Below are 27947 nucleotides of genomic sequence, written 5' to 3'. Positions count from 1 at the left end.
GTAGAAAAGGGTAAGGAATACACTTTAACATAGAAATATCATTTGCAGCCCTCGATCAAGAAAGAAGTAACACACTACATGGAGCAAGGCCATTGGTTCTTATCTTTATACAATGACGACGGCGACCCACAGGAGATCACGTTCATAGCAATGATCGCTGATGAAATGACGCACAACTGTCCTAACGGCTGCTCTGGTAAAGGGGAATGTCTGATGGGCCATTGTCAGTGCCAGGCCGGTTTTGGAGGTGATGACTGCAGCAAAAGTAAGTAACATATACCTTAGTAACTGCATTTTCTTAATTAACTTGGTCTACAAAAATCTAACATTGAAATATTTTTTAGGCGTGTGTCCAGTACTATGCAGTCAACGAGGAGAATACATCAATGGCGAATGTCAGTGCAATCCTGGATGGAAAGGCAAAGAATGTTCTCTACGGCATGACGAATGTGAGGTACCCGATTGCAATGGTCACGGCCATTGTGTCAATGGCAAATGCTCTTGTGTCAGAGGCTACAAAGGCAAGTTTTGCGCTGATATTGACTGCCCTCATCCAACTTGTTCCGGACATGGATTCTGCATCGAAGGCTCGTGTATATGCAAGAAGGGCTGGAAAGGCATTGACTGTGCAACAATGGATAAGGATGCTTTGCAATGTCTTCCGGACTGCTCTGGGCATGGAACGTTCGATGTTGACACCCAAACCTGTTCTTGTCACGCTCGTTGGTCTGGCGATGACTGCTCCAAAGGTAAACATTCTCAATTTAAGTATAACAAATTGTGTTGTAACCGTCGCCGACAATTTTTAATTTGTTACTTTCATATTTACAGAGATTTGTGATCTTGATTGTGGTCTACACGGAAGATGTGTCGGCGAATCTTGTGTATGCGATCCCGGTTGGACTGGCGAGTTCTGTACCTCTAAGCTATGTGACGCCCGCTGCAGTGACCACGGTCAATGTAAAAATGGCACTTGTCTCTGCGTGTCTGGTTGGAACGGTCGGCATTGCACACTGGAAGGTTGTCCTCGGGGATGCGCCGGACATGGGCAGTGTAAGGTCGCCAATGATGGCCAGTGGTCCTGCAAATGTTTCGATGGATGGGACGGTCCGGATTGTACGACGCTCAAAGAACAGATCTGTGATGATTCAAAGGATAATGACAAAGGTTTGTACCGACTGTATATTAATACAGGATTGATGGTAAAATTTTATTAGTAAGATATGAATTATTTGTTTGTGTATTCTGTTTAGATGGCCTCGTGGATTGCGAGGATCCTGAGTGCTGCCTCAACCCTATCTGCAAAGGCAGTCAGCTCTGCGTCTCTTCACCGAAGCCTACTGATATTCTCCTTAGGAAGCAACCTCCAGCCATCACTGCATCTTTCTTCGAGCGGATGAAATTCATCATAGATGAAGGTAGTCTCCAAAACTACGCAAAGCAGGAAAACTTCAACGAAAGGTGAGTGCCTAAATGTTCGGTGTTATTCGTTAGGGTTAAGCGTTAAATAATAACTAGCTAATATTTACTTTGTCGACTAATCCTAAGTCGACAAACGCCGTATAAATATTTGTTATATAAGATACGCAATGTTGTGCCCCAGTCGATCCCAATGTTTTATTTACATTATAAGAGTGTACCACAATGCTTTCTTTCTTTTCTTACACTTATATGGAACAAATTGTATGTATTTGTAACAATATCGAAGTAACAAACTCTAGAAGATCGACGTCTGCATGTGATACACGTATACTAACGTCGCTGATACTAACGTTTCCGAGCTTCCTTGTTTCTAAATTAATATAATTATACACAATATAATACTTACTCATTCTGTCATTTCTCTCGGTTTTTCTAACGCTGCGCAGTATGTTTTGGAACCACTTCAACTCGAGGTAAGACTTGTGAATCGAACGTAGGATAGTGTTTGTTAAATTTAGATTTATCTGCGAGTTTATATTATATCCAACATTATATTAATATATATTTAATTGGCGACATATATTGTACTTATTATACGCATCTATGTCATGCATGTTGTGCTACTTTAGTGTTAGCTACCTACTATTGTGTCCTGTGAATTTGTGTTCGCTTATTATTTAAATGTTTATAATAAAATTATTGTCATGTATGGTCAACTATTGGAAGGGATTTTTATTAACTCTAGTACAAGATGGTATATTGATAGCGACATATTTTTTAAACACTAGATTTGTGCTTCATTTGAAATTTTCATCTTGGAAATAATTTTGATCGGAACGAAATTCATTCTATACAACATACTTAGTCCCTTAGCTTAGTCACCATTAATCAATAGATGACGTAGATTACTCACTTATAAAATATTATTCACAAGCCCCATATTTCATAGATGTCCTTCACAAATAGAAACTAGAAAATTCCTCCTGAGTAGACCAATGACCAAGATTGGTCAATAAGTACACGCATTGGTAAAGTCCACAAACATTGGCCGACTTAAGACTAATGGATACATCGCCCGAATTTTCAGTCGTTCAGCGGTTGTCCGAGGTCGTGTGGTCACATTACTTGGGACTGGTCTGGTTGGTGTCAGGGTATCCACCGATACGCCTCTGGAAGGTTTCACGCTGACCAGAGAAGATGGCTGGTTTGATCTCCTGGTAAATGGAGGTGGAGCTGTCACATTGAACTTCGGAAGGGCACCGTTTAAACGAGCTACGAAGGTTGTCTACGTGCCTTGGAACGAGGTAATTATGTTTCTAAGCTGGTGTGAGAATTTTGATAAAATCTTCTTTGCCATTAATCTTTTTTTTTAATACTCTGAAACACTCCTAAAATAAAGTTAAATTCAGCTTGCTTCATGGCAATGCATTTGCTAATTCGAAATCGAATTCGTAAACCTGACCTCACTTCTAGGCATGCTTAATACAGTCTTTAATAGTTCAAACAACGTTCAAGTTAACTCCACACGGGGTTATTTAGTTTTTCCTAAGGCAGAACATGCAAACCAGCCATTAACCGTAAGGACGTTAAAAATTTTATAACTCTATTATTTTTCTTAAAACTTAATTTTAAACACGCTTTGCCTTGCAGCGGTTCAATTCCAATATATTACTCGTTATACCTGTGTATGTTTAGACATTCATAAATGGATGCATTATTTAACAATTACGATTCACGGTTTATGCGTTCGTTTTCTTTTAACGAATGCAATCAACTTTAATTTCAAACAAGATCAACTGGAATAGGTTAATACTCATCTTACTATAATAATTTCTTGTCTATTTGTTTTCAGGTTGTGATTATTGACACTGTCCTAATGACGACTATGGATGAGAAGATTAACATGGGCCCCCCACAAGCTTGTCTAGCTCATGATTACGATACTATGAAGCCTGTAGTACTGGCTACATGGAAGCATGGATTCCAAGGAGCTTGTCCTGACAAAAGTGCTATATTAGCAGAATCTCAGGTATGAATTCAAACAGTATTACACTTTTCTTAAGTTCATCCTATGACTGTTATAAACATTTTGCTAATAAAATGATACCATTTCCAGGTGATTCAAGAAAGCCTCGAAATCCCTGGAACAGGCCTACACCTAGTATACCACAGCTCTAGAGCAGCTGGTTATCTTTCAACCATACAACTGCAGCTTACTCCTGAGAAAATTCCATCGACGTTGGCACTCATCCATCTTAGGATAACAATTGAAGGCATACTGTTCAAGAAGACTTTCGAAGCCGATCCAGTCATCAAATTCACGTATCCATGGAATCGCCTCAACGTTTACAAGCAGCGAGTATACGGAGTCACCACTGCTTTAGTCAAAGTTGGATATCAGTACACAGATTGTAAGGATGTCATCTGGAATGTGCAAACTACTAAACTAAGTGGACAAGACATGAGTATATCCGACGTTGGAGGCTGGAACTTGGATATCCATCACAGATACAACTTCCATGAAGGTAAATTCACTTTTTACGTTATATGCGTACGTTTGGATAACTTACCCAAGTGTTATTTTAGCGCCCTTTACCACAGCTTGGGATTTAAAGCGTCTCGTTTGGAGCTTAAGTATATCTAACCGTTTTGCAGCCCTAAGTACAAAGCCATGTAATCTGTTAAGTGGTTCAGTATATTTGACCTCTTCAGTGACAGCGCTCGATCACGTTGAATGACATGCATTGCGCAGTGTTTATAATAATATGAAGATGATTTACTAAATTGAATTTTAAATGAAATTAATATTTTATGACATAGATGAAACACACAATATCATTACAATATTATTAAATTATTTTCAGGCATCCTCCAAAAGGGTGATGGAACAAACGTCTACCTGAAACATAAGCCTCGTGTGATCATCACGACAATGGGTGACGGTCGTCAACGTGAACTGGAATGTGGGGATGAATGCACTGGCGTGGCTTCCAGACAAAGGCTCTTAGCACCAGTAGCCTTAGCCGCAGCCCCTGATGGATCCATCTTTGTGGGAGACTTCAATCTTGTTCGGAAGATCAGTCCGGACGGGACTGTGCGAACAGTGGTCAAGTTGAAGTAAGTTTTATTATTGAAAAAATATGCAAATACATTTCCCGCTCAATGTATTCTTTTAAAAACACTTATCTTATCTTATTCTTATCCTTTAATATAATTGATGGTTCACGATATGTTAAATATCTACGAATGTATTACATACAACTTATAGTTGCTTGTTATCTTTTCAGTGCCACTCGAGTCTCCTACCGGTACCACATGGCTCTATCACCTCTTGATGGCAACTTATACATATCGGACCCAGAATCTCATCAAATCATAAGGGTGCGCAACACAGAGGACTTCAGTGACCCTGAACATAACTGGGAGACTGTTGTCGGTTCTGGAGAAAGATGTCTTCCAGGTGACGAAGCTCATTGTGGAGATGGAGCATTGGCTAGAGATGCCAAGCTTGCCTACCCTAAGGGAGTCGCGGTTTCCATCGATAACATCGTCTACTTCGCTGACGGTACAAACATCAGAATGGTTGACAGAGACGGCATCATAACAACAATCATTGGAAATCACATGCATAGAGCTCACTGGAAACCCATTCCTTGTGAAGGTACCCTTAGTGTGGAAGAAGTTCACTTACGTTGGCCTACCGAGCTAGCGATCAACCCATTAGACAACAGCCTCCACATCATTGACGATCACATGATTTTGCAAATGGCCCCAGATGGCAGGGTGAAAGTAATTGCTGGAAGACCTCTGCATTGTCCATCACCTATGACCGGAATTGATGTTGAATTGGCAACTTATGCCACATTGGTGATGCCGCAAAGTATAGCTTTCGGTTCAGCGGGAGACCTTTATGTAGCTGAGAGTGATTCACAAAGAATAAACCGAGTTCGCCTTATCACAACTGATGGCAAGATTTCACTGTACGCTGGCGCTGAATCGAAATGCAACTGCTTAGAAAGAGGGTGTGACTGCTTCGAAGCTGACCATTACTTGGCCTCCAACTCCAAGTTCAACACAATCTCAGCTGTCATAGTCAGTCCCGACGGTATCGTGCATATAGCAGATCAAGCAAACTATAGAATCAGATCAGTAATGGCAAGTATTCCGGATGCGAGTGGAGCGAGGGAATACGAAATATATTCACCTGACACACAAGAGATCTACATCTTTAACAGATTTGGTCAGCACGTAACTAGCAAGAATATTTTGACAGGCGAGAACAACTACGTATTTACCTACACTGTTAACACAAGTAATGGGAAACTCAGCACCGTGACAGATGCAGCTGGCAATAAAGTGTTCTTACTCAGAGATTACTCCACTTCAGTCAACTCTATTGAAAACACGAAGGGACAGAAATGTAGGCTAAAAATGTCAAGGATGAAGATGCTACAAGAACTAAGGACTCCAGACAATTTCAATGTTACCTTCGATTACTACGGCCCAAGCGGATTGCTCAAATCTAAATACGACAGTACTGGAAGGAGTTACGTCTACAAGTACGATGAATTCGGACGTCTGACATCAGCTGTGACGCCCACTGGCCGAATCATCAATCTGAACTTCGATCTAAGTATCAAAGGAGCGACAGTTCGCATCACAGAAAATAATAAGAAGCCTATTTCGATCTTGATAAAGGGATCTTCAGTAAATACTCGTACTGGTGAGGCAGAGCAAAAGACTATAATTTCATCGGACAGTAGTATTTCATCAAGTATGCCATGGGGTCACGTAATATCTACAGACACTGTTCCGTACACAATATTGGCTGAAGTTGATCCCATTTTGGGTGAAAGCTTCCCTATTCCCGCGAAGCAGAGAACCGAAGTTGGTGGTGACTTGGCAAATAGATTTGAATGGCGTTACTTCTTGCGAAAACTCCTTAACAGAGCTAGAAATGGCAAATCTATTGCCCAAGTCGGACGCAAACTAAGGATAAATGGTGAAAACTTACTCACTCTAGAATACGATAGAGAGTCATCAACAATAGCAGTGTTCATGGACGATAAGGTAGAACTCTTGAACGTAACTTATGACAGAACTGCAAGACCAGTAAGGTTTGGACCGAGCAGTGGTATATTTGCAGAAGTTGTGCTTGATTACGACAGATTTAACAGACTGACTAAATGGAGTTGGGGTGATCTGAATGAAACTTATGGTTTCGACCGAGCTGGTAGACTAAACGAAATAAGGTATGGCGATGGATCATCGTTAGCATACTCCTTTAGGGATATGTTCACCTCTCTACCACTGAAAGTAACAACACCTAGAGGTAGTGATTATCTACTGGATTACGATGATTCTGGAGCACTACAAAACTTAACCACTCCACGAGGTCACATTCATACGTTTGCCCTTATGACATCTCTAGGGTATTTCAAGTACCAGTACTTCTCGCCAATGAACAGACATCCTTACGAAATCTTATATAATGACGATGGCAATATTCTATCTAAGATTTTCCCACATCAATCTGGTAAAATTGTATATGTGTATGATAACAGCGGAAAGTTGGAGATGATATTAGCAGGAGCATCTGCTATCCGCTATGTTTACCACGAAAATACTCATCTTGTTAAAAACGTAGAAATATCGGACTCTGATTACGAACTAAGGCAAGATTACAAGTATCACGCTGGCATTCTAAAAGACCAAAAGATGAAATTCAGTCCCAAGAGTAACCTGAACAACGCTCATTTCAAATATCAATACGACGGCAATGCTCGGCTTTCTACAATTGATGTGAATATCAATAGCAAGGAAATGCCACAGCTGAGAATGAAGTACAATCAGAACCTAGGCATTCTTGAAGCACTCAGCGATTTGAGAATATACAGAAACACGTTCAATAGGTCAGTGATGCAAGACACAAGCAAACAATACTTCACGATCACGGATTACGACGATCGCGGTAGAGTGAAGACCATCTTAATAAACATCAAAGCTTTCGATGTTTTCCGACTTGAAGTTGAATATGACTCAAGAAACAGAATAAAATCGAAGAAGGTTATGATTGGCGATACTTCATCGAACGAACGAATCAGTTACAACTATGACGGTCATTTGATGGAAGTAGTAGGATCTGAGGATGACTGGAAATACGTTTACGATGAGAATGGCAACGTAATTGGAGTTATTGAACACGGAGAGAAACGTTACCTCGGCTACGACATCGGTGATAGGGTTGTACAATACAGCGACATTGAATACAGCAGCTACGATGGCCGAGGTTTCGTCATAAGACGCGGAGAACAAAAATACAGGTACAACTCCCGAGGACAATTCGTGCATGCCTCCGAACGGGACAAGTTCCAAATGTGGTATTACTATGACGACAGGAATAGATTGGTAGCATGGAAGGACGACAAGAGCAACGTCACACAATTCTTCTACGCCAACCCGCAAACTCCAAATCTAGTAACGCATGTTCACTTCCCGAAATCTGGCAAAACTGTCCGATATCTATACGATCAGAGAGATTTCTTAACGTGCATCGAAACAGAAGACCAACGATTTTATGTTGCTACTGATCAAAACGGCTCTCCGGTGGTAGTATTTGATGTAAATGGAGAAATCGTAAAGGAAATCAAGCGCAGTCCATTCGGAAAAATCGTTAAAGACACAAATCCAGAATTCTATGTGCCTGTGGACTTCCAAGGAGGCATTTACGATTATTATACCAATCTGATTTACTTAGACGCTCGGTTATACGATCCCGTTGTTGGTCAGTGGATGACGCCGAGCTGGGAACATCTGGCGAGTAAACTTCATCTGCCTACAGACATCTTCATTTACCGATTCAAGAACAACGATCCAATCAACAGAAATCAGAACACTCCTTACATGACAGATCTGAGCAGTTGGCTTCAGTTGTATGGATATGACCTCAACAAGATGATGGGCTCAAGATACATCACCAATATGATCTTCCAACCTAAGGTAGAACTGACTGCGCCTCGACTGACTCCTGATTTCGAAGTTTTGTCTGGACTTCAATGTATCATTGAAAAGGTGTGTACCCCTATTTGACCCATTTTAATTGCAAAATATAAGTTTAAAAATAATCAAGACTCTAAACTATATTGTAATTTTTCAGATAAGCCACAAATTAGCAGACATGAACTTTGTCCCAACTCCGCTACTGAAAATGGAACCGATAACCAGAAATCTGCTGCCACGAGTATCATACAAGCGCGGAGTATTCGGCGAAGGAGTTCTTATATCAAGGGTGGACGGCAAAGCGCTAATCAGTGTGGTCGATGGAGCCAACAACGTCGTTGAAGACGTTATAACAACTGTATTCAATAACTCCTACTTCTTAGACGTACACTTCAATATCCACGATCAGGACGTTTTCTACTTTGTAAAGGACAACACGCTGAAAATCAGAGATGACTTAGAAGAACTTAGGAGGCTATCTGGCAAATTCAATGTCTCACAAGACGAAACGAATGATCAAGGATTAGAGGTAAATTGACATTATAAGCCTTGATTCTTGTTCTTGTGCAAACACAAACAAGCACAAGCTAGAATTATAGGAACACAGTTTTGACACAAAATATTTATTTTAATTTCCAGGTACGAGTTCACGCCGTTGGAAAGGGCTCTGCGCAAGCGGTCATTGTCCTGCGGTACGGTGTGGATCCCAACCAAGAGCGTATCAAACTGTTGAAGCATGCGCACAAAAGAGCGGCCGCCAGAGCTTGGGAACGTGAAAAGGCCCTGGTCGCTGCAGGTTGGGACGGCAGGGGGTCATGGACAGAAGAAGAGAAAGAAGAGCTTATCTCACATGGAATCGTGGACGGCTGGGTGGCCAGGGACGTCCATTCTGTATCCAAGTACCCACAACTGGCAGACGACCCCGCAAACATCGTATTTGTTCGCGATACCAGAAGAAAACGGAGAAAGAGTGGGAGAGCACGACACCGCTCATAACTTTAACGTGCCATAAATGAACGCCACTTCGATTTCAGATTTGACACTGGCCATTTTATCAAAAATAGTGAAGTTTCAAATGTGGAATGCCGGTATTTAGTTCTTAACTATTTTTTTATAGGATTGAAAGTGTTTATACGTGGAAAGGAACGACAAAGAGGCTCCTGTGATCGGTGTGTTACTGATGGTTACGGATAATAGGAGTTAATGCTAGGACTGAGTGGGAAATAAAAGTTTTGTAATGTAAGCTTACGGTTAGGTTAAGATTGACTGGAAGCCGAAAGAAATTCTATGTCGAAAATGTTTTTGTTTTCGTGTCGTACTTATGCGTTACAAAGCTCATACTTTATTTTTACACACTTTATGCCCTTTCATCGTTGGACTGAACTGAATCTCGAAACAACTCACTACAGGGTACCGAGTCATAAATAAATAAACTTAAATAATAAAAAAATATAATAATACGACTAACTGAGCATAATACTTATAAAATCATGGAACCAAAATACTCAATATGCAATCACAATTTTAACTTTTTTTATTGTTCAATGAAATATTTTTTTAACATTTTTATTTTGAATAGACTATACGTAAATCATTTAAGATGTTATAATTTATCACAAGATCCATGTATTCCTATTAAGTTTTAGCCAAATATTTTGTTCTATCCTTACCTACATATTTTAGGTACCTATATGTAAATAAAAATACGTATATTTTATTCTTGTAGTTGTTCCTTTTATAGACCTAAGGTCTTTTTACTTCGCAATACTAACACTATTTAGCAATAATTTTGTATTTAATATCCTCTAATATATCTGACTCTCCAAATTAAATGAAATCTATTTTTTGCTTGTTAGGTAACTTGCCATAATAACGCTGACGGGCTTTTAAGTAACATAAAATTTGTAGAGATCAGATCTCAATATTTTGGCGTGAACTTGAAAGTAACTATGCAGATGAGTTATTCAGAGGAGTAATATGCGATTTTTTGTATAATGTAGTTGTGATTCAGGCGTTTAATTCATAAATAATAAAACTTTCAAGTGCGGCCAAAATGTTCAATCTACGGTGAAAACAGAACAAATTGGACTTGTCATGACCGACTTAGAAAGACTGACTAGGCTTTCACTCAAAATGTCAGAGTAATGGAAAGTTTTATTTTCACTCCTCTTCACAATAAACTGAATAATTATTGCAAAAAAAATAAAAAAATGTTACCGCCCCAAAAAAATAAATTTATTTCCATTAGACGTCGTGTGTTTTCAGTACAGTAGTCAAGCCATCTTCCCGTTCGGAGCGACAGAGTTCTAAGTAGAATACAATAATCCAAAAAAGTAGCATGACATCGTAAAAAATAAAATAGACTAAATAAAATAAAACTAATTAAAATTTACAGTCAACGTAATACGTACATTCTGCATGTGTTGTGCAATAATCGAACAGTAGGTCTTATCGTAACCGTTTAGGAACAAACTTCTTGCTGACTTAACAGAACGACTAGAGACTGATTTATTGTTTCCACTCCCCACGTAGCTGCTAAGAGAATACGCGCCTAAACCAATACTCGAAGCGTAAGAAGTGTGTTTCGCAGTTACGAATGTTAATACTATTGTGATTCGTAGATTTTTCCTTAACGATAAGTCAGCGAGAAGCACAAATTGTAATTAAAAAGTAGATATTTATAGTATATGTCCATAAATGTGTCTCATTTAAAATGTGGTGTCTATTCTGTGTTAGAGATACTTTAATGATAGGTGACTGAGTGGCCGGTGATAGGATGAGAATATTTTTTACAAAAAAAAAGTATAGACTTGGTGAAAAAAAATTCAAAATTCGAATCTATCGGGTCGGGTGCGGAAGGCCCGCGCGTTGGTGATATTTTGGAAAATGTGACTAAAAGAAGCAATACTGTAATGTAATACGTCTTACTCTTTATTTAGAACTTTAAGGTGTATTTTTATTTGAAATTAATTGATAATATAATAATATATCTATTGTGAATGTAGTTATTGATTTCATGGTGATATTTAGAGCGGTATGTTATCTTTTTTATGATGTATAAAGAATTCTAATTTGTAAATAGGTACTTAATTGAGTATGTAATCTGTAAAAATATTGTACATATCTTTACGCTTGAATTATTTATAATGTAACCTGATAAGGATTTTAGGATTATAATGAATTGTAATATATCAAAGTGGAAGGGATTTTACCGAGAGGTTTATGTTGTCTGAGCATAGATCAATATTTAATTAAATGTTGATGTATGGTCAGGCGATTATTCGACTGTCGCGATAAAAGCTGTTATCAATTTGGCGGGAAAATCAATTGGAGTGACAGCTCCATAGATCACGTGCGGCCATTGACATCCATAGACTTCAGCTTCTAGATTACTTTAGAGAGCTTACAGTGTACGATCTTCACACGAAGCATTTACATGTAGAACTGATTTCCTCGTAATGCATTTAATTTGTATGTAGATATGGTGCATAGACCCCATTAAAATACTCTGAATGTGTATAGATAGTCAACTGTCATACTCTGTTAGTCGGGAGAGTGCGTGCTCATCAGGCGCAAGCATGTACGATAATAATAGAAAGTATTCTAATGGAATATGTAATAAAAAAGTATTAAAATATTCACTTTGTTTCATTTTTCTTACCTATTTTAATTATTGTCTATGCTGCAGGTTGCCTGACCAAAAAAATTTAGAAACCTATATACATAAAGGTTAAAAAGCTTTTGAATAAAAATCACTTGTGCATTATAAAAATAATTTATTATCAATATACAAATAAAACTATAAGTGCTTATATACAACTAGTGATATGTTTCACAATGGAATAGACTCGTACAAACAATCAAATCAACAATACAATAGGTATATACAAAAAATATGACAGCACAACAAATATATTTCGAAACACACATACATACCTACATCACTACGAAATAGTCTATGTTGTACAAAAATGCGAAATTTATGGCTTTAAAAGTAAAAGCATTTTCTAACATATACGGCCTCATTCGGCAAATATCACGCAATTATTCACGGTTATAGTTTTAGCAGGACCTACAAGCACCCTACTTTAGCATTAAGATACCAAGCACTCAATATTTACCGTGACCAATCATCTTATACAATATCGATATCGACATACTCGTATCAATGGCACTAAAGCCCATCCTCGCCTCTATAAAAGCGTAGAAAAATACAGATTTAACACTAAACATTTGGAAGTATTCATTAAAGGTTTGAAATGTCCAAAGATTTATTAATTGTATAACATTTTAGCAATTTAATAACACCGATTCTAATTCAACATCGAAAGTTCTCAATAGTATGTTAACATTCAAAATTTCATAATGCCTAAAAATAAATAACTACTTAAAAGTTAATTTTAACCTTGACTAATTTCCACTAACTATTTATATTCTACCATCTACTAAAAAAATATACTCGAAATATCTACACACATAGTTATTATGCTGCTGTAAATGCGTGCCTCTTTATCATTTATTTCTGTAAATTAATAAATCGTCAACTTTTGATCTAAACATTAGGTAATACATTATCATAGGACATAAAAATGTTTTCAGTTATAATTTGTATCATTATCACATTTAATTAATAGGATAGCTCATTAACTATAACATGGAATTTAAACACAACTGGCAGAATGTAGATACACAACGTTCTACCATAAAAATAAAGAACCGATGTGTAATACATTATTAGATAAGATCTCCTTTCTTAAAAAGATCAAGCCACTTCAAATTTCTCTTCTAAACACATAATAATACTACGAACATAAAATTATTTAAGAAAGTCAATAAATTAAAAATATCTTCTGAAAATTATGTAAGCCCTAAAAATTAGTTCTGTATAAATCCCATATCGAATGTAGCAAATTATGTAATGACAAAAGTCGTCAAAGATTTTTTATTTATCAAGAGATATTGCATAATTTTCAAAAAAAAGTTAGTAATATTACAAAACGGTAAACAATAAAAAAATATTCCACAATTTCGATACGCATTTTGCAAGTATTATTTGATTAGTACGTATTCCAAGTTGAATCAATTAATAAAACCACGTATAGATTTGCACATAAACCATCAAAATGCTAACATTAAATACCTACCATAACAGTTATTTACATCCAACTAAGTTAGGCTACAAAAACATATCATTACTATATTTTTGGTATTTTTATTGGAAGCAAAAGCGTCCTAATTTGTCAAAATCAATATTATTTAAATTAACATTATTATTTTTACCATAAGCATCGTTTCTTTCCAATGGCAAGTGTAGCCCTATCACTCATTTTAAGTTAAGTAGTACCTTCATTACGTACATAAAGTCAACCTACGAAGTTATTCATTATATAACACTATTACGGTCAGATGTTAAAATTCTCGAGACTGGGAAACAACAAAAAATATATTACATATAATACTAGCTGCTAACGCGGATTCTCTCACGTTTTAGCAGAACTTCTTCCCTCAACCTGGTAAAAAGTATCCTTTCTGACACTTGAGACTGTGTACCAAATTTTATTTCACATATTATGTTATCAGTAGTTTTCGCGTAAAAGCTCGACAGATAAACAGTATTAAGTGTATGGATGGATGGATACAATAGAATGTAGAAGTCGGCTAAGAAAAAAACCCTGATTTTTTCTACCTGTAATGCCTGTATAAATATTGCATGAAGGAACTTATTGGAAAAGCCACCTGAACACACATAGAGTCAAGCCCATCGGCTTGCAGACTAGTATTTTCGCAATACAAAAAATATCTCACAATCGATTTTTGAACTGGGTTCCATATAGCAAGAAGGCGGCCGCCGGTTGCATTAAAACCTCCTTTAACATTTACTCGCTTCACATAATACTGATAATGTAAAAAAAAATTACGAATAAAATGGTTCGAGGAAATTCATTGATATCGTTTAAAGATCGAAAAGTCAAATACAGTTACAAAATACTGATCTCGAAATGTAAAAAGTAACGTAGTCACCTATACATAAGAATGTGTGGCAATGGACTTCATACTTTGATACCAAAATAAGGCCCAGTTGACTGGTTACCGATAGCCTTAGTTAGCTATCCGATAGTTAATGCTACCTGCCAGATAAAGGCTGCTTATAACTTCTGAAAGATATTACTATCCAAGAACAAGTCATAGTTGATCTGTCAGATAAGTTTTGACAGCCTTTCAAAGACTTTATCAGTAACCGGTTAACCTTGCCATCAACAAAACTCTATAGTCAAAACAACTCACAAAGTTTCAATGCAACCGGCCACACAAGTTTAAGCCTCCTCTACAGGTCCCGTGATCCTCGTTCTGACTGAGGTCCACTTCTTCATCATCTCGTCATCCACATGGTCGATGTTCCAGCGCTGTGTGCCTTTGGATTCGTCGCAGGCGTTGATGTAGAGGTCTCGGGTGGAAGGACTCCAGTCGATGCAGTGGTCATCGTCGCCGTGTTTTATTTGGTTCGTGTCCTAGAATAATAAAAAAAAAGTATTTGGAAAAAAATGCCTTTAATTGAGTCCATTTGGTTAACCGAATTCTAAAGAACAGGGGAAAAGGGGTGGAGGTTCTCAATTCAGTTGTTTTGTACATATGTTTTATGAGTTCACCCTATCTATTATTATAAGCTTGTTATTGAAGATAAAACCTCGCACAAAACGAAGTAAAACAAAAATTAGTATGAATGCCATAAATATTATTACTCATTCGAAAAACACGACACATTTTAAGATGATGAATGTTTCTACAGGTTCATATCTGAACTTACCGTTTTGTACCTCCATAACTGGTTACCACCTCCAAGATGACACGAAAACAATCGGATCGGACTTTTTGCTGCAGACTCCGGCAGATCCCAACAGATGTTCCGCGTTGAAAGCCTGGAAATAAAAAATAATATTGAATAAAATGTGTCTTGATTTATTTATGACTAGCTTTCGCCCGCGGTTCCACCCGTATCCCTTAGCCGGATGGTGACAAAAACTTCCTAAAACCTTCTCCCGGATCTAAGTTACCTCTCTTCTAATTTTCAGCCAAATCGGTCAAGCCGTTTTCATGTTATGTCGTGACAACGGAAAGCGGGTTTCATTTTTATATATATAGATTATGGTATCACAGACTGTAGCGCCCCCTGTGCGTAATCAGAACTTCATGATAAAATTACGACATGATTAAATGGCGTGGTCTGGTTGTGATGTTATCTTTGTACTAAAAACACCAATCGTAGAAATACACCATTTTTTTTAGATCTTGGTTTTGTTTTTGGTTTCATTCATACGCATCTCGAGGAAACCTTCAAACAGATAAAATCACGTATAACAGACTCCAGATACCACATCCCAATAGATCTAGCTATTTCACAACAAACAAGCAAACTCACTTTACAACTCACAACTGACCTGATATCCTTATGCCAAGAGAAGACGAACTCTTGTTCAGTCTCGGTATCGGAGCAGGGCTTGATATGCAGCTTGTCCATCGATTCCCCGTGGTTAGCATCTATGCACATCTTCGGGTTGGAAGCTGGTCGAACCTGGAAGATTTCATGTTAATATTTTATTCAGATTATTAAGTCTTATCAAAAGACCAGCAGACCCAACAAATTTTGTGTTCGTTTAAACCTTCCCTAGACCTCTACAATCATTTTAAAACCAAAATCAGCCAAATCAATCCAGCCATTCTCGAGTTTTAGTAAGACTTTCGTACAACAATTCATTTTTTTCTAAATACTCGCTTGCTGTGCCCATAATTGTGTCAACCTTTTATATTTCTACCTTTATATAGGTACATTATGGAATGCAAAAGACGTTTTAAATATTAATAGGTTACTATTGGTCAGATGCGGCTGTAGCTCGCAAAAAAGGGTGTGGGCAAATCCATCCGATTTGGTTCAAACTTCAGGTACATAAGGAAGTAAATAATGAAATATATAGGGACAGCACATCATTTCTAGATGTACAAGTTTAAAAGAAAACAACATTAATACTTACACGGCCTTTGGCAAATGGATTAGGTTCCACGGTCGGGTATTTAGCTGTCAAGTCAAATGCGATCTGGAATTTAAAAATGTTGTTTTTATTAACCGCGCATATTTTATGGGTTTCATTGTTTTTTTATTGGTTTTAAGAATGGAATTGTTCATCTTCCGGAATTATTATCATCGTCATCATCTGGCATTTTCTCATTTACGTATTGTTTCCAAATTGAAATCCATGATTAAATTGTGATAGACAGCCGTGTTGCTGGGAAATGTCCATCACAGTTTCTTCTTTCCAGCCATAATAGAAGAAAGTGGTGAATTTGTGGGGTTGCTGTCCGCTTGTATTTTTCACGTGAAAAGAGCTTATTTAAGTAGCCGCTAAAGTAGTAGGTAATAAAAGATTTAGATTTTTGATGAAGATGCAGAGGTATTAAAGTTTAAAATTATATTTACCTGAGTCATAAACCATCGGAAAGATTTGCACTGTAGTTTCTCCCTGAGGGCCTTCTGTTCTGAGATGTCTCCGGGGTCTATCTTGAGGTAATGAGGCCGACGCGAGTACAAGTGTTCGGCGTACTCGTCCATCCATACTTCGGCGACGCGACGGTAGTTCTATAGTTAAATGGTAAATAGTACTTATATTTCACATTAAAATAAGAAAAAAATATAGTATAAATGATTCGTTGATATTCTAAGCGAAAAAATGTTACGATCAAAAGTGATGAAATGATCGAACATTTTTAAAAGCGCAAATCCATTTTTCCTCCGTTTTATTTTTGGATGTCAATCTTTCAAAAGGGAAATTATGAATGTACTTATCTCTAAAATTAAATAATATAAACAATAACCCCGAATTCTATCCACAAAAGTTAACTTGATCTGTAGATATTTTTCTCACCTTTCCAACGAAGTCCCCGTGTCCCGGGTTAGGGAAGGGCGCAAACTTGCGGTAGATGTGCCCCACGCGGGAACACGGAGTGTCTACCATACGACCACCGCACTGCCATATCTGACACACACAATTATCTATTTAATAAATAAAATTAAATAAAATAGTAAAAAATACATGAAATTTTACAGGAATATGCGCAAACTTCTTTGAATTAGAAAAACCTACAGCCTTGGCCAAAAGTATTGAGCACCTTACAAATTTCGCTAGATCACGGTAATTATGGGAGAAACCCGAATCTATCGTTGAAGTATTCTTTTATCGGTTATCTACAAAGATTTTTAAACAATGACTTATGCCGCAGCTGACAATAAAACACCTGGGTGCAAAAAAATGTGTCTTTTACAATTTTTGAATTTATTTTCTAGTTCGCTACCATCGCTCGTTGTGACAACATCCAGTGATCTAGTGCGCCTTTGGTATTTTATTTCAAAGTTTTAAGTGTTGTAGTTGCGATATGCCAAAATGAAACGAACTTTCTTTAGAATAACGAGTGCAGATACAGCTTCTGCACGAGCAAGGGAAATCACAAGTAGAGATTTCCAAAACTCTGAAATGTTCCCGCCGATCCGTGCATTATACCTCTGATACCGGATCACATCAAAATAGACCGAGAACCGGGCACAAACGCATCACCATAGGCCGTCAGGCTCGTCAGTTACTGAGAGAGTCATTAAGAAATAGGAAAAAAACATCTTCAGAGCTCGCTGCTGAGTTTTCAGAACAAATAAAGAAAGCAATTTCTGCTCGAACTACTCGTAGAAGGCTTCAGGAAGCTGGTTTGAAAGACTGTAAAGCTAGGAAGAAGCCATGGCTCTCCGAGAGCAAGAAAAAAACTTGGTACAAATGGGCCTTACAACACCGAACTTTCACCGCTGAAGATTGGTCAAATGTTATGTGGTCAGACAAATGAAACTTTGAGGTGAGTAAGTCAATATAATGCCCTCACAAAATAATATAAAATGGTTTAAATTCTAAATGCATAGAGGAAGTTCTTTTTATTCCCGGAACTCAATATTTTTCTCTTTATTGCAGATTTTTGGTACACCTGGTGTGACCTTTGTGCGTCGCCGGGTGGACGAAGAATGTAAGCCAGAGTGTGTGGTCCCAACCGTAAAACACGGCGGCGCGCGGCAGTATAATGGCCTGAGGTTGCATGACCGATTCTGGAGTTGGCGAATTGTTCGTGTGTGAGGGCCGCATGGACTCTTCTAAGTACATAAATGTGCTAGAAACTGCGTTGCTGCCTTCATTCACGAAACTTTTCGGTGACACGAACATGGATAGTGATAAATGCCAGCAGGATAACGCGCCTTGCCACAAATCTGCCCGCACTATGACTTGGTTTCGGGAAAATAGCATAGAGCTTCTTGACTGGCCTGCCCAGTCGCCTGATCTGAACCCCATAGAACATTTATGGGGTTTATTAAAGCGTCGAGTTAGGCGCCGCACAATTAACAACAGAGAAGAATTGTAACGCTACCTGCGCCTAGAATCGAACGCAATTACTGCTGAAGACTGTAAATCTTGTTAGCTGTTTACCAAAAAGAATTTCTGCTTTAATTAAGGCAAAGGGTGGACCCACAAAATATTAATTTTCAATGAATAAATAGTAAATTACAAATAAAAAAAAAGTTTTGTTTTATTTCTATTTGATACTCCGCATAAAACTGAAAGATGTCATGGGTGCTCAATACTTTTGGCCAAGGCTGTATATAGTATGTATCCACAAAATATAAATGTATATCATGCTTGTAAAAGTTCAAAAAGCAAATTCGGATCATATTTGAATAACACAAAAAATATTTACAAAATGTGTTGTAAGCCAGTCTTATTTCCTCGATCACACTACGCTGAAATAAAAGTTTCATTAGAAGAAATTGTTGAACAAACCTTAAAGCTCAGCTCATACTGCTCCCCACCCCAGATGTCCAAACCGGGATCATAACCGCCCAGCTCCCAGAAGAATTTGCGCGATATTGCGAACAGTCCTCCAGCCATTACTGGGCTCCTGAAAACGGTAGATATTTTATTACTTCTAGTTTTACCATTTAACATATCATTGATAGACTAGACCAAAGAAACGATGGATGGATTGCCTGATAGATGACATGAAAACATATTGCGCCGACCACAAATAACACTGGTCAACAAAATTAGACCAAGTTCCAGCCACAGAAATGAGATTTCACTTTTTAGGATGTTTTCAGTGCGCTGAATCCAAATTTGGCTTCAGAATTGTCCTGTTAGCTCGGGATTTTGAGATATTCTGACCTGAAAGTGCGAAAAACACTGTTTTAACCATTTTAAGGCCTTTGTAGACCGGCGAGTTTTTTTTTACCTGAAAAAGTATTCAAGGGGTCTCAGAGAACAAGTCTTTTTCTTTCAAATGGCGTTGAGTTTGCTCAAATATCATTTTTTTTTTCACTGAGTTATTGCGATTTGAAGTTAACAAGTTTTTATCCATATATACTGAGTATTTCCAATTATATGAGAGTTTTACTTGTATACTTCAAATTGTAATATCTCAGTGAAAGGAATTGATATTTAGCAAGCTCAACGCCATTTGAAAGAAAAAGACTTGTTCTTTGAGACCCCTTGAATACTTTTTCAGGTTAAAAAAAAAACTCGCCGGTCTTCATAGGCCTTAAAATGGTTAAAACAGTGTCTTTCGCACATTTAGGTTAGAATATCTCAAAATCCCGAGCTAACAGGACAATTCTGAAGACAAATTTGGATTCAGCGCACTGAAAACATCCTAAAAAGTAAAGTCTGGTTTATGTGGCAAAAACTTGTTGACCAGTATAACATTGGAAATACTGCAGGTAGAAGAAGAAGAATGGCGAACCATATTGAAATGCTAATCAAGAGGTTATGTTGGGTAAAATTGGTAATACTCACTCAAAAGGCTCCGGCATATTCTTCTCGTCCTTGGGCAGTATTGGCAGACGCTTATAGAAGAACTCCCAGTCGAACGCGCCGCGAGCTCCTTCGTCTTGCGCGCGATATTCAAACGTGTCATACGCGATCACGTCTATGAACGGACACGTTACCGTGCGGTAATTCAACGCTATCGGTTCTGTAAAAAAAGCATATTTATAGGTTTTTGTAAACATATTTTATGAGAAAAATACACCCTATACTGAGAATAGCACGATCTAAAGAGTAAGAGAATACGAAGGCAAATCGAGCTCCTTCAATCAAGTTTCAAAATCAAAAAATCAAAATCAAAAATCATTTATTCAAACTTGGCTGCAAGATAGCACTTTTTGAACGTTAGGAATTTACAATAGACGGTCCCCAAAACGCCCACCCTTCACCACTTCCTATGTGTTTTTGCTGGGAAGAAGTTTCATTCGCGATCACGTCTATGAACGGACACGCTACCGTGAGATAATTTAACGCTATCGGTTCTGTGGGAAAACAGAATATTTAGTAAATATGAGAGCTAACTATTTGTAAATGACACTGTTTTTGAAATCGAGTAACAGCTGAAATCAGATAACTTTTTCCCAATGCGTACATGTGACACGATTGGGCATTTTGACTGCTGCGCAAACACAAGTAGAAGAAAATCAATCAGGAGGCTTGAGAATATTTCTCGTATAGTTCATTGTGAAGAAACGTCTTAGAAAATGCTTGTTTTGATAACATACGACAACATCATGGAAACAATTATATTAGACAATCTGTTTTATAAATAACTCCGTACAAATATACAACTCATCGTACGCTTGTTAGTAGATGCAGAACAATAAGTCAGATACTCATAGACACATCGCAAAAAAGAGAAAAATAGCTTGACTGTAGAAAAAAAATTATATGATATAGGAGTAACAATAAATGGAGTTTCTTGCCGGTTCTTCTCCATAAGACCCACTCTTTAGAACCGCGCAACTAGCTTGTCGTTTCTTAAACACCTATAATAGGTCTATATGGTCTTTTGACTTTGATACTGCTTTTCCGTACAGAAACCTTCAAAAATAAAATGATACAATAACAAACAAATACATACACAGACCTAGTAGGGGCGGTAACCAGTTGACATTGGCTTCGGTGTGCGAGTCCAGGAACACTAGGACATCAGCCGTGGCCCGCTTGGCTCCCGCCAGGCGAGCTGTAATGAGACCACTGCGCTCTTCAAGGCGAATGACCTTCACTTTCGGCATGTTTTCCTCTAGATATACATCTAATTTCTCCTTTAGGAAATCTGAAAATGTGTTAATAAGAACACATTACTGAAAGTATGTTTTTGTGAAGCTAAAATTAGCGTTTTGGTTTGAAAGTCGTTCAATTTTAATACAGTTCGTATTGGGATGCTTAAATAGGTATGTATTTAATTTTGAGATTAATTCCTTCGGGCATTCCCGAACTACTACTGTAGTAGTAACTGCTGCACCTACTACTACTGCAACGCCTTCAATGGGGGGTGCAGTAGTAGTAGTCGCATGTGCATGAAAAAACTTACAAAATGAAATTTTCTATAATTTTTTATTCATAAGCTTGACATGATCCAGAGATCTCACGCTCCCTTGATTAGTACCTTGATTAATACAATTAATCTCATAAATTCAGAAAGAAGCACTTTCCGACAAAGGATTTAATAGGTAAAACGGGTTTAAAAGGTAAAGGTAGTTATGTAAAATGAGTTATCAGAGTTATACCCATATGACTTCTTAAGAACTACACCACATAAACAAGTACCTAAGAAATAAAGCAGGAAATGACATCCTACATTCTGAAGCATCATGAAGTAAAGCCATTTGCATACCCTTGTTCAACTCATGTAAATCATCGGCAGAGAAAATCACTAACAATATGATTGTGTTATGAATAAATGTTTCTAGCGACATGAAATGGTAAGAATTTATTATGGGTCTTAGAATTTCAAATAAGTATACATTTAATAAGTATTTGTGGACAGAAATAACGACAGACACATAGGTATCTGTTAGTCATATTTTGTCAGAAGATTATTCCAACGGTATAAGGCCTTGCATCGAACATTAAACACAAGGTTTTAGAGGCAATTTATTCACGGCGAACTGTGCCTTCAATAACGGAGTCATAAGTATGGGCATCTTCAAAACTCCATTCACAGGTGCGATTCTCGGCAAAAGTAAGGAACTTAATTACTATGTGTATTGTGTATGCTTTAGTGCAGTGACAAGATGACTTTGGTGAGAAAATCATTGATGGAGAATATGACAAACTATGTACCGCCGTATATACTACTTTCTTACTTATAGCTAGCCCATAAGATTACTGCAACGTCCCCATATCATTTTGCTGATAAAATTGACAAAAATATCCCAAGCAGTAAATCTATCAAACTTCTAATATTAGAAGTGCTGTCATAATACTACTTATCAACAACATTAAAATTTAGAGTTACTTCATCCAATTACAGCATAAGTAGTAAACAAATGAGCCTCATTATTACGTCGACATGATATCCGTTCAATGATAACCAAGCATTAAAACGTACAATCAAACAAACGGTTATTTACATGATTACAACTGCAGTTATGTCCTCAACATCAATAAAAAACACGGCAAGATAAACATCCAAGCGAAGTAAAAGCATTAATTAGCATACGTTCAATACGAGCGGTTAATAACGCAAATACCCATACAAAATTGTTGAAGCATGACAATTAGATGGAGCAAACAATCAATATTATGATAGCTTGGCCTCTAGATACACCTGAACAGCTGTGTAAAATATGTACACATTTCTCAAGTACTGAATTAATAATTGGAACGACAATAGCCGAGAGTGAAGCGTTGACTTTTGAGAGAAAGGTTGAAGGGGCAGATGGGGCTAAGAAATAAATTCAACGGTAATTGGAGGACGAATACGCGTGCACAGAATTTTGTAAAAGAATAAGCAAGCAACCGAAAAAAATATTTTTAAGATCGTGAGAAATATAATTTGAGTTTTTACTAAAAGCAACAGGTTACTAAGTCAAAATATAAAACAACTATTCAAGTACTTTACTAATTAACAAACACATAAATATTTACGGGTCTCCCTTCACTATGTCGAAATTTTTACACTAGGTAAAGCCGTCCTTTCGACAGTTAACGAAAGGTAACATTATTAACAGCCAACGGCCTTCGAACTCATATCGAACAAGAAAAATAAACAACAAAAACTGATATGAACGCGCGCAGAAACTGGCTCAGTCTGATCGCACAGAAATAGTTAAACTTTTTTTATTTTATAATTTAACACAATTAATTTAACAAAAATCCTAAATTAACATTTGTGCAGGAAATCATATGGAACTACTATACGCACTAAGATTGATAAAAGTAGTCCTTTCGAAGGTTCTACACTAGCTGTGAATTAAATTTAATTAATATAGGTTCATTCGTTTTGGCATGAAAGCGCGACAGACAGAGTTACTTCAAGTATAGCTAAAACGTTATCAAATGTTTGTTAATTATCCAGTGTTATGTCCCCTGAGGGACGTCCATATTTACAGACTGCGACTAACGTAGCAACCATTTAGTAATCTGTGCTGCTAGGAAATAATTTCGCATGAATAACCCAAACATTCCATTTTGAAAGATTTAAGTGATTCAAAGAATTCTGTAAGAACTATGATAGAAATAGCTTTTACACAATACACAAAGACAATGCTAGAAATAGTTATAAAGATTATTAATTGATTGAAATCGATACTAGTACACAACAAACATTTTTTATAAGCGAGATGAGACCGGTATTTCCCGGCTGACTACCTTGAGAAGAAACACCGACACCAACTCAAGGGTCATGGTCTCTTAAAGTCCAATCTATACCGTGGATGAGCAATTTATGATGAAATGTTGCCAAAATTAGAAATGTTTATATCGATCGAGACAGCGAACCTTATCTGACTAACTAACACCGCCCCACCTGTATATTCTACAAACAAATCACTGAAGTTTCAAGTCTATAAAGTAGTAAGTTAGTTTGAAAACTGTCTCAGGGTCGAATGAGTCCGACGTTCAACCTGCTTTGAGAATACAGGCCGTGACTTTGGATTGGAAAGTCACGGCCGGCCATCAACACGAGCCTTGTATGGAATTAACTAGAAAAAGAGACGTGTTTATTTTTTTTTATTTATTTAAAATTTGCTAGTATTTCTTATTTAAAATCCGTTAACAGTATGCCCGTTCGGAATTATATGGCTCACTCGACGTATAGATCAATAGCAAGCTAAGCAAGACCACTGCATCAGCAGCCAACGAATAAATTGATTACCGCTGGAAAGCTAGTGTGCCTGTAATCGCGGTTGTATTTGTGGATATAAAGTTCCACAAACACGTTTAACGGACGTTCTGGCATCCTATTTTGCCAAAGGAACACGTCTATTTCTTGGAGTCATCTTGGCATCAGTTGGTTCCTATATAATTGGGCTTTGCTGGTTGCAGCCAAATACTGAAGTATGTGCGAAAGTCAGATTTTAAATTACAAATTAACTGGTTAACATGCAACGACTTTTTAATAGGCAATATAAAACGTTATCGTTTGTTTAAACTAAACGATTTTGTGGCCAATTACTACCAATTACACACATAACTTATTATATTCTTACCTTTGGTGCTTGCATCATCGACTAGGAACACTTCTTTTATCAGAGTATTGGGTGATCGTAGGAGAACGCTATAGGCGGTTCTGAGCAGCGTACTCCAATGCTCGTTGTGGAAAGGAACCACTACGCTCACGGTTGGCAAAGACGCAATGTACAGCTTCTTCTCACAGTCATGATGGCGTATATCAGGTAGAGAACGATTCAGAGGAATTTGGTCACTCAAAGCGCCATTGAATCCATTCACTGCGTATAGTTCGCTTTCTTTTTTAGACTCCGATTTTGGCAAATGTGCTGGCAATCCTTGCTCACCAATTCCTAATAGAAATAAACAAATATGTAATGGATTGCATTCCTGCTTATTTCCGTACTAAGCATTCTTTGAGGACATTAGTCTTTGTTTGACAATTTCAATGTCCATTACTCTATTTGTATGCAGAACATAGATTTATGCTATTAATAGTCGGCTAGTGTACCTTGGACATTGAATACCGCAATTTTGTACTTCCATAAAAACTGCAGGATATGAGACTTTAAAAACATAAGATGTGTCTTAGAAAAACTGCGATTAGCTTTTTTTTGCTTACGTCAATCAATGATTGCTGTTGGCGGTAACAATGCTTTAAATTATTTTTATACTATTGCATTCATGAAACAAACATAAAAACATAAATTGCTAAACCAATTATTATGGTTTAGCATTGAAACTTTTTAACTTAATTACAATTTTTTATGACTGGCAGTTGAAACAGGTTACAAAACTTTTTGGTAATCAGTTGATAATACGCACCCACTCGTTTCCTTTCATGTTGTATCAGCACATAGTCATGCCAGTCAATTTTCTGAAATAAAATTGTTTTATCAAGCACAGTTTAGACAGGGTTCTCTGAATGGTAAAGTTTTGTATTAAATGGTTTATTGACCTCGATTTACCAGAGCTTTATGATAAATAGCGTATTTTCGAAGTGAATGGCATTGAAGCAATAAAATAGTATGCAGCTATATTATTATTCATCAAACATGATTTTAAAGGTTTTGTTCAGTACTATTATATCTGAATACTGCATGTCAATCAAATACTCGTACTTGCTGGTGTAGATAACAGGAATAAAGAGGTCTATTCAATTCTAGATTTTTATAATGCATAAAATCTAAATATTAAAAATATATTACCATTAGAATTAATTAAATACCTGTGCTTTCCTAAAAAATACTTACTGCAGATTTCTCAACAAATATCAAAATTATCATCATGATCAAGTAAGATATATTTAAATCAGTTAATAATTATTAATGTGTGATAATCTATTTTATCTTCAAGATCTACAGTTAATTTATAAATGTAGCAGATAGCTTTGGCACTTCTGCCCACACATGCATAATAAGTTAGCCGTCAATTATGTTATTCTAACATACCTACATGCTACTCCAAAGTTTTATCAAAATCCATCCAGGTATTTATGCATATAAAAGGAACAAGCATTCAATTTTTTTGCATTTGCATTACAGTACGATTATGAAGCTTACCTTCAAAGTTGCAGGTACAAAAATATCTCGATCTTGCTGAAATCTCTGCGGTATATTAAATGCTTCCCCAGCTTGGTTTGCCAACTGATTACTTGCATCTAAGTTCATCAGTAATTTCAGTATGTACAACAGTACCACTAGAAGTGTGAGCATCAGAAGATTCCGGAGCCTTAGAAGGCGCAACAATTGGCGCCGTGACACACTCATTATGCTGAAAAAAATGATGCTGTTATAGAATGTGATCAATGATAATTAATCTCAGTGTAATTTTTCTCTCAGGTGCTCATTATGCAGTTTTTTTGTTATTTATTTTTAAAATATGAAAAATATTTAAGAAAATTGTTAATGTTCTACAATTTTCGCTATGGTTTTCATCAAATCCTACTCCATACACATAAATGGAAATTATCTTGAGTCAGTCCCAATGCCATGGCTAACTATGTGCATACATAATGTATAGAAATGCATAATTGGTGCCTGGGGAGCACTTAAAGCCAGCGTCAAAAGCTCAATAGCAGCCAGGGTTTAAAAGACCATATGAGTGGCTATCCTTCACCATGTGAGAGGAGGTCTTTGCCCAGCATTGGGACGATAAAAAGGCTGTAATGAGTGGCCATCATGCAGAATTAAGAAACCTGGTCAGTGGGTCGTCTTAGGTTACACTAGGGCTTGTTAAGAGATTTTAAAAAACAACAGCTCACTCAATATGAATAAATTGGTTTTAGCAGACAGTAATCCACGCTATTAATTTACAGGACATTAGAAACAATTAGTACTGATACAATTGCCTGTCTGGAACATAAGACTTGTAGTTTAATTAAGTATGTTAATTATTTATTAAATGCAAAATGAATGCTTAAAAAAAATATTAAATATAAACCAATTAAAAAAAAACCTTAATAGCAATTTAAGCCACGCCAATAAAATGATTTTCGAAATACATAATTATAATAATTTAAGAACAGGATACCAGGAATCAGATATCATTATCAGTTAAATGATAACTAAACCGCCACAAGATAATAATTCATATATGGGTATCAATTTAATTATGTATAAAACCTACATGGGATTATTGCAGTAAGCAAAAATGTCACTTTCTTACAAAAAATACTTACTCTACAGACTTCCAGCGTCGCTTATTCATGTCTAGAAGCTAGATAAACACTAACATTCATCAAAAGTGTGCGGCGTTACATTAGTTATTTATTTGCATAATGTACAATACTTACACAAAATTTGCATACAGGGTTCGTGCGAAAACTGTCCTCTCACAAAGAAGCACGAACAATAACACAAAAGATGTTTTGATACATCACCATCAAGGAAAAACTAGAAGTAGATTTTCAACAAGACACGAAGGCACGAACGAAATAAAATACAAAAACTAAACCGCCCGGTGCCACAATACTACTAAATTGAAGATAATGTAATCAATTTTTCTCTGTAG

General features: G+C 37.0%; 2 protein-coding genes across 15 annotated transcripts in view; one reads left to right on the top strand and one right to left on the bottom strand.

The window, feature by feature from the left end:
• Positions 1–12058, top strand: part of LOC110374410 (teneurin-m) — a 410181-nt gene extending 398123 nt beyond the window's left edge. For 9 of the 13 annotated variants that reach the window (XM_049840849.2, XM_049840850.2, XM_049840847.2 and 6 more), the window contains 12 exons: positions 34–265; positions 345–749; positions 832–1167; positions 1254–1461; positions 1869–1895; positions 2510–2726; positions 3275–3451; positions 3539–3947; positions 4287–4539; positions 4710–8493; positions 8579–8950; positions 9061–12058. In XM_049840849.2, the coding sequence (XP_049696806.2) occupies positions 34–265; positions 345–749; positions 832–1167; positions 1254–1461; positions 1869–1895; positions 2510–2726; positions 3275–3451; positions 3539–3947; positions 4287–4539; positions 4710–8493; positions 8579–8950; positions 9061–9417 (6777 nt within the window). In that variant the 3' untranslated portion in view covers positions 9418–12058. The remainder of the gene's footprint in view (positions 1–33; positions 266–344; positions 750–831; positions 1168–1253; positions 1462–1868; positions 1896–2509; positions 2727–3274; positions 3452–3538; positions 3948–4286; positions 4540–4709; positions 8494–8578; positions 8951–9060) is intronic. The other 4 variants (XM_021332103.3, XM_021332100.3, XM_049840848.2 and 1 more) reach the window with 3 other exon arrangements.
• Positions 12059–12177: 119 nt separating this feature from the next.
• On the bottom strand, positions 12178–27923 carry LOC110374405 (N-acetylgalactosaminyltransferase 6). Of its 2 annotated transcripts, none has more exons than XM_064036721.1 (13): positions 27616–27923; positions 26498–26708; positions 25761–25812; positions 24977–25288; positions 21409–21597; positions 20289–20466; positions 19281–19398; positions 17337–17447; positions 16892–17050; positions 16449–16511; positions 15858–15991; positions 15227–15338; positions 12178–14930 (listed from the first exon to the last, which is right to left on the bottom strand). In XM_064036721.1, the coding sequence occupies exons 1-13, from the start codon at positions 27642–27644 to the stop codon at positions 14736–14738; spliced, it is 1863 nt and encodes a 620-aa protein (XP_063892791.1). In that variant the 5' UTR covers positions 27645–27923; the 3' UTR covers positions 12178–14735. The 2 variants fall into 2 exon arrangements, with proteins under 2 accessions (XP_063892791.1, XP_063892792.1); XM_064036722.1 differs by having other exon boundaries at positions 27730–27922.
• Between the last annotated feature and the right edge of the window lie 24 nt (positions 27924–27947).

The sequence above is a fragment of the Helicoverpa armigera genome, chromosome 10 (assembly GCF_030705265.1).
Source record: "Helicoverpa armigera isolate CAAS_96S chromosome 10, ASM3070526v1, whole genome shotgun sequence".
Lineage (NCBI taxonomy): Eukaryota > Metazoa > Arthropoda > Insecta > Lepidoptera > Noctuidae > Helicoverpa > Helicoverpa armigera.
This window is presented reverse-complemented; position numbering and strand designations above follow the sequence as displayed.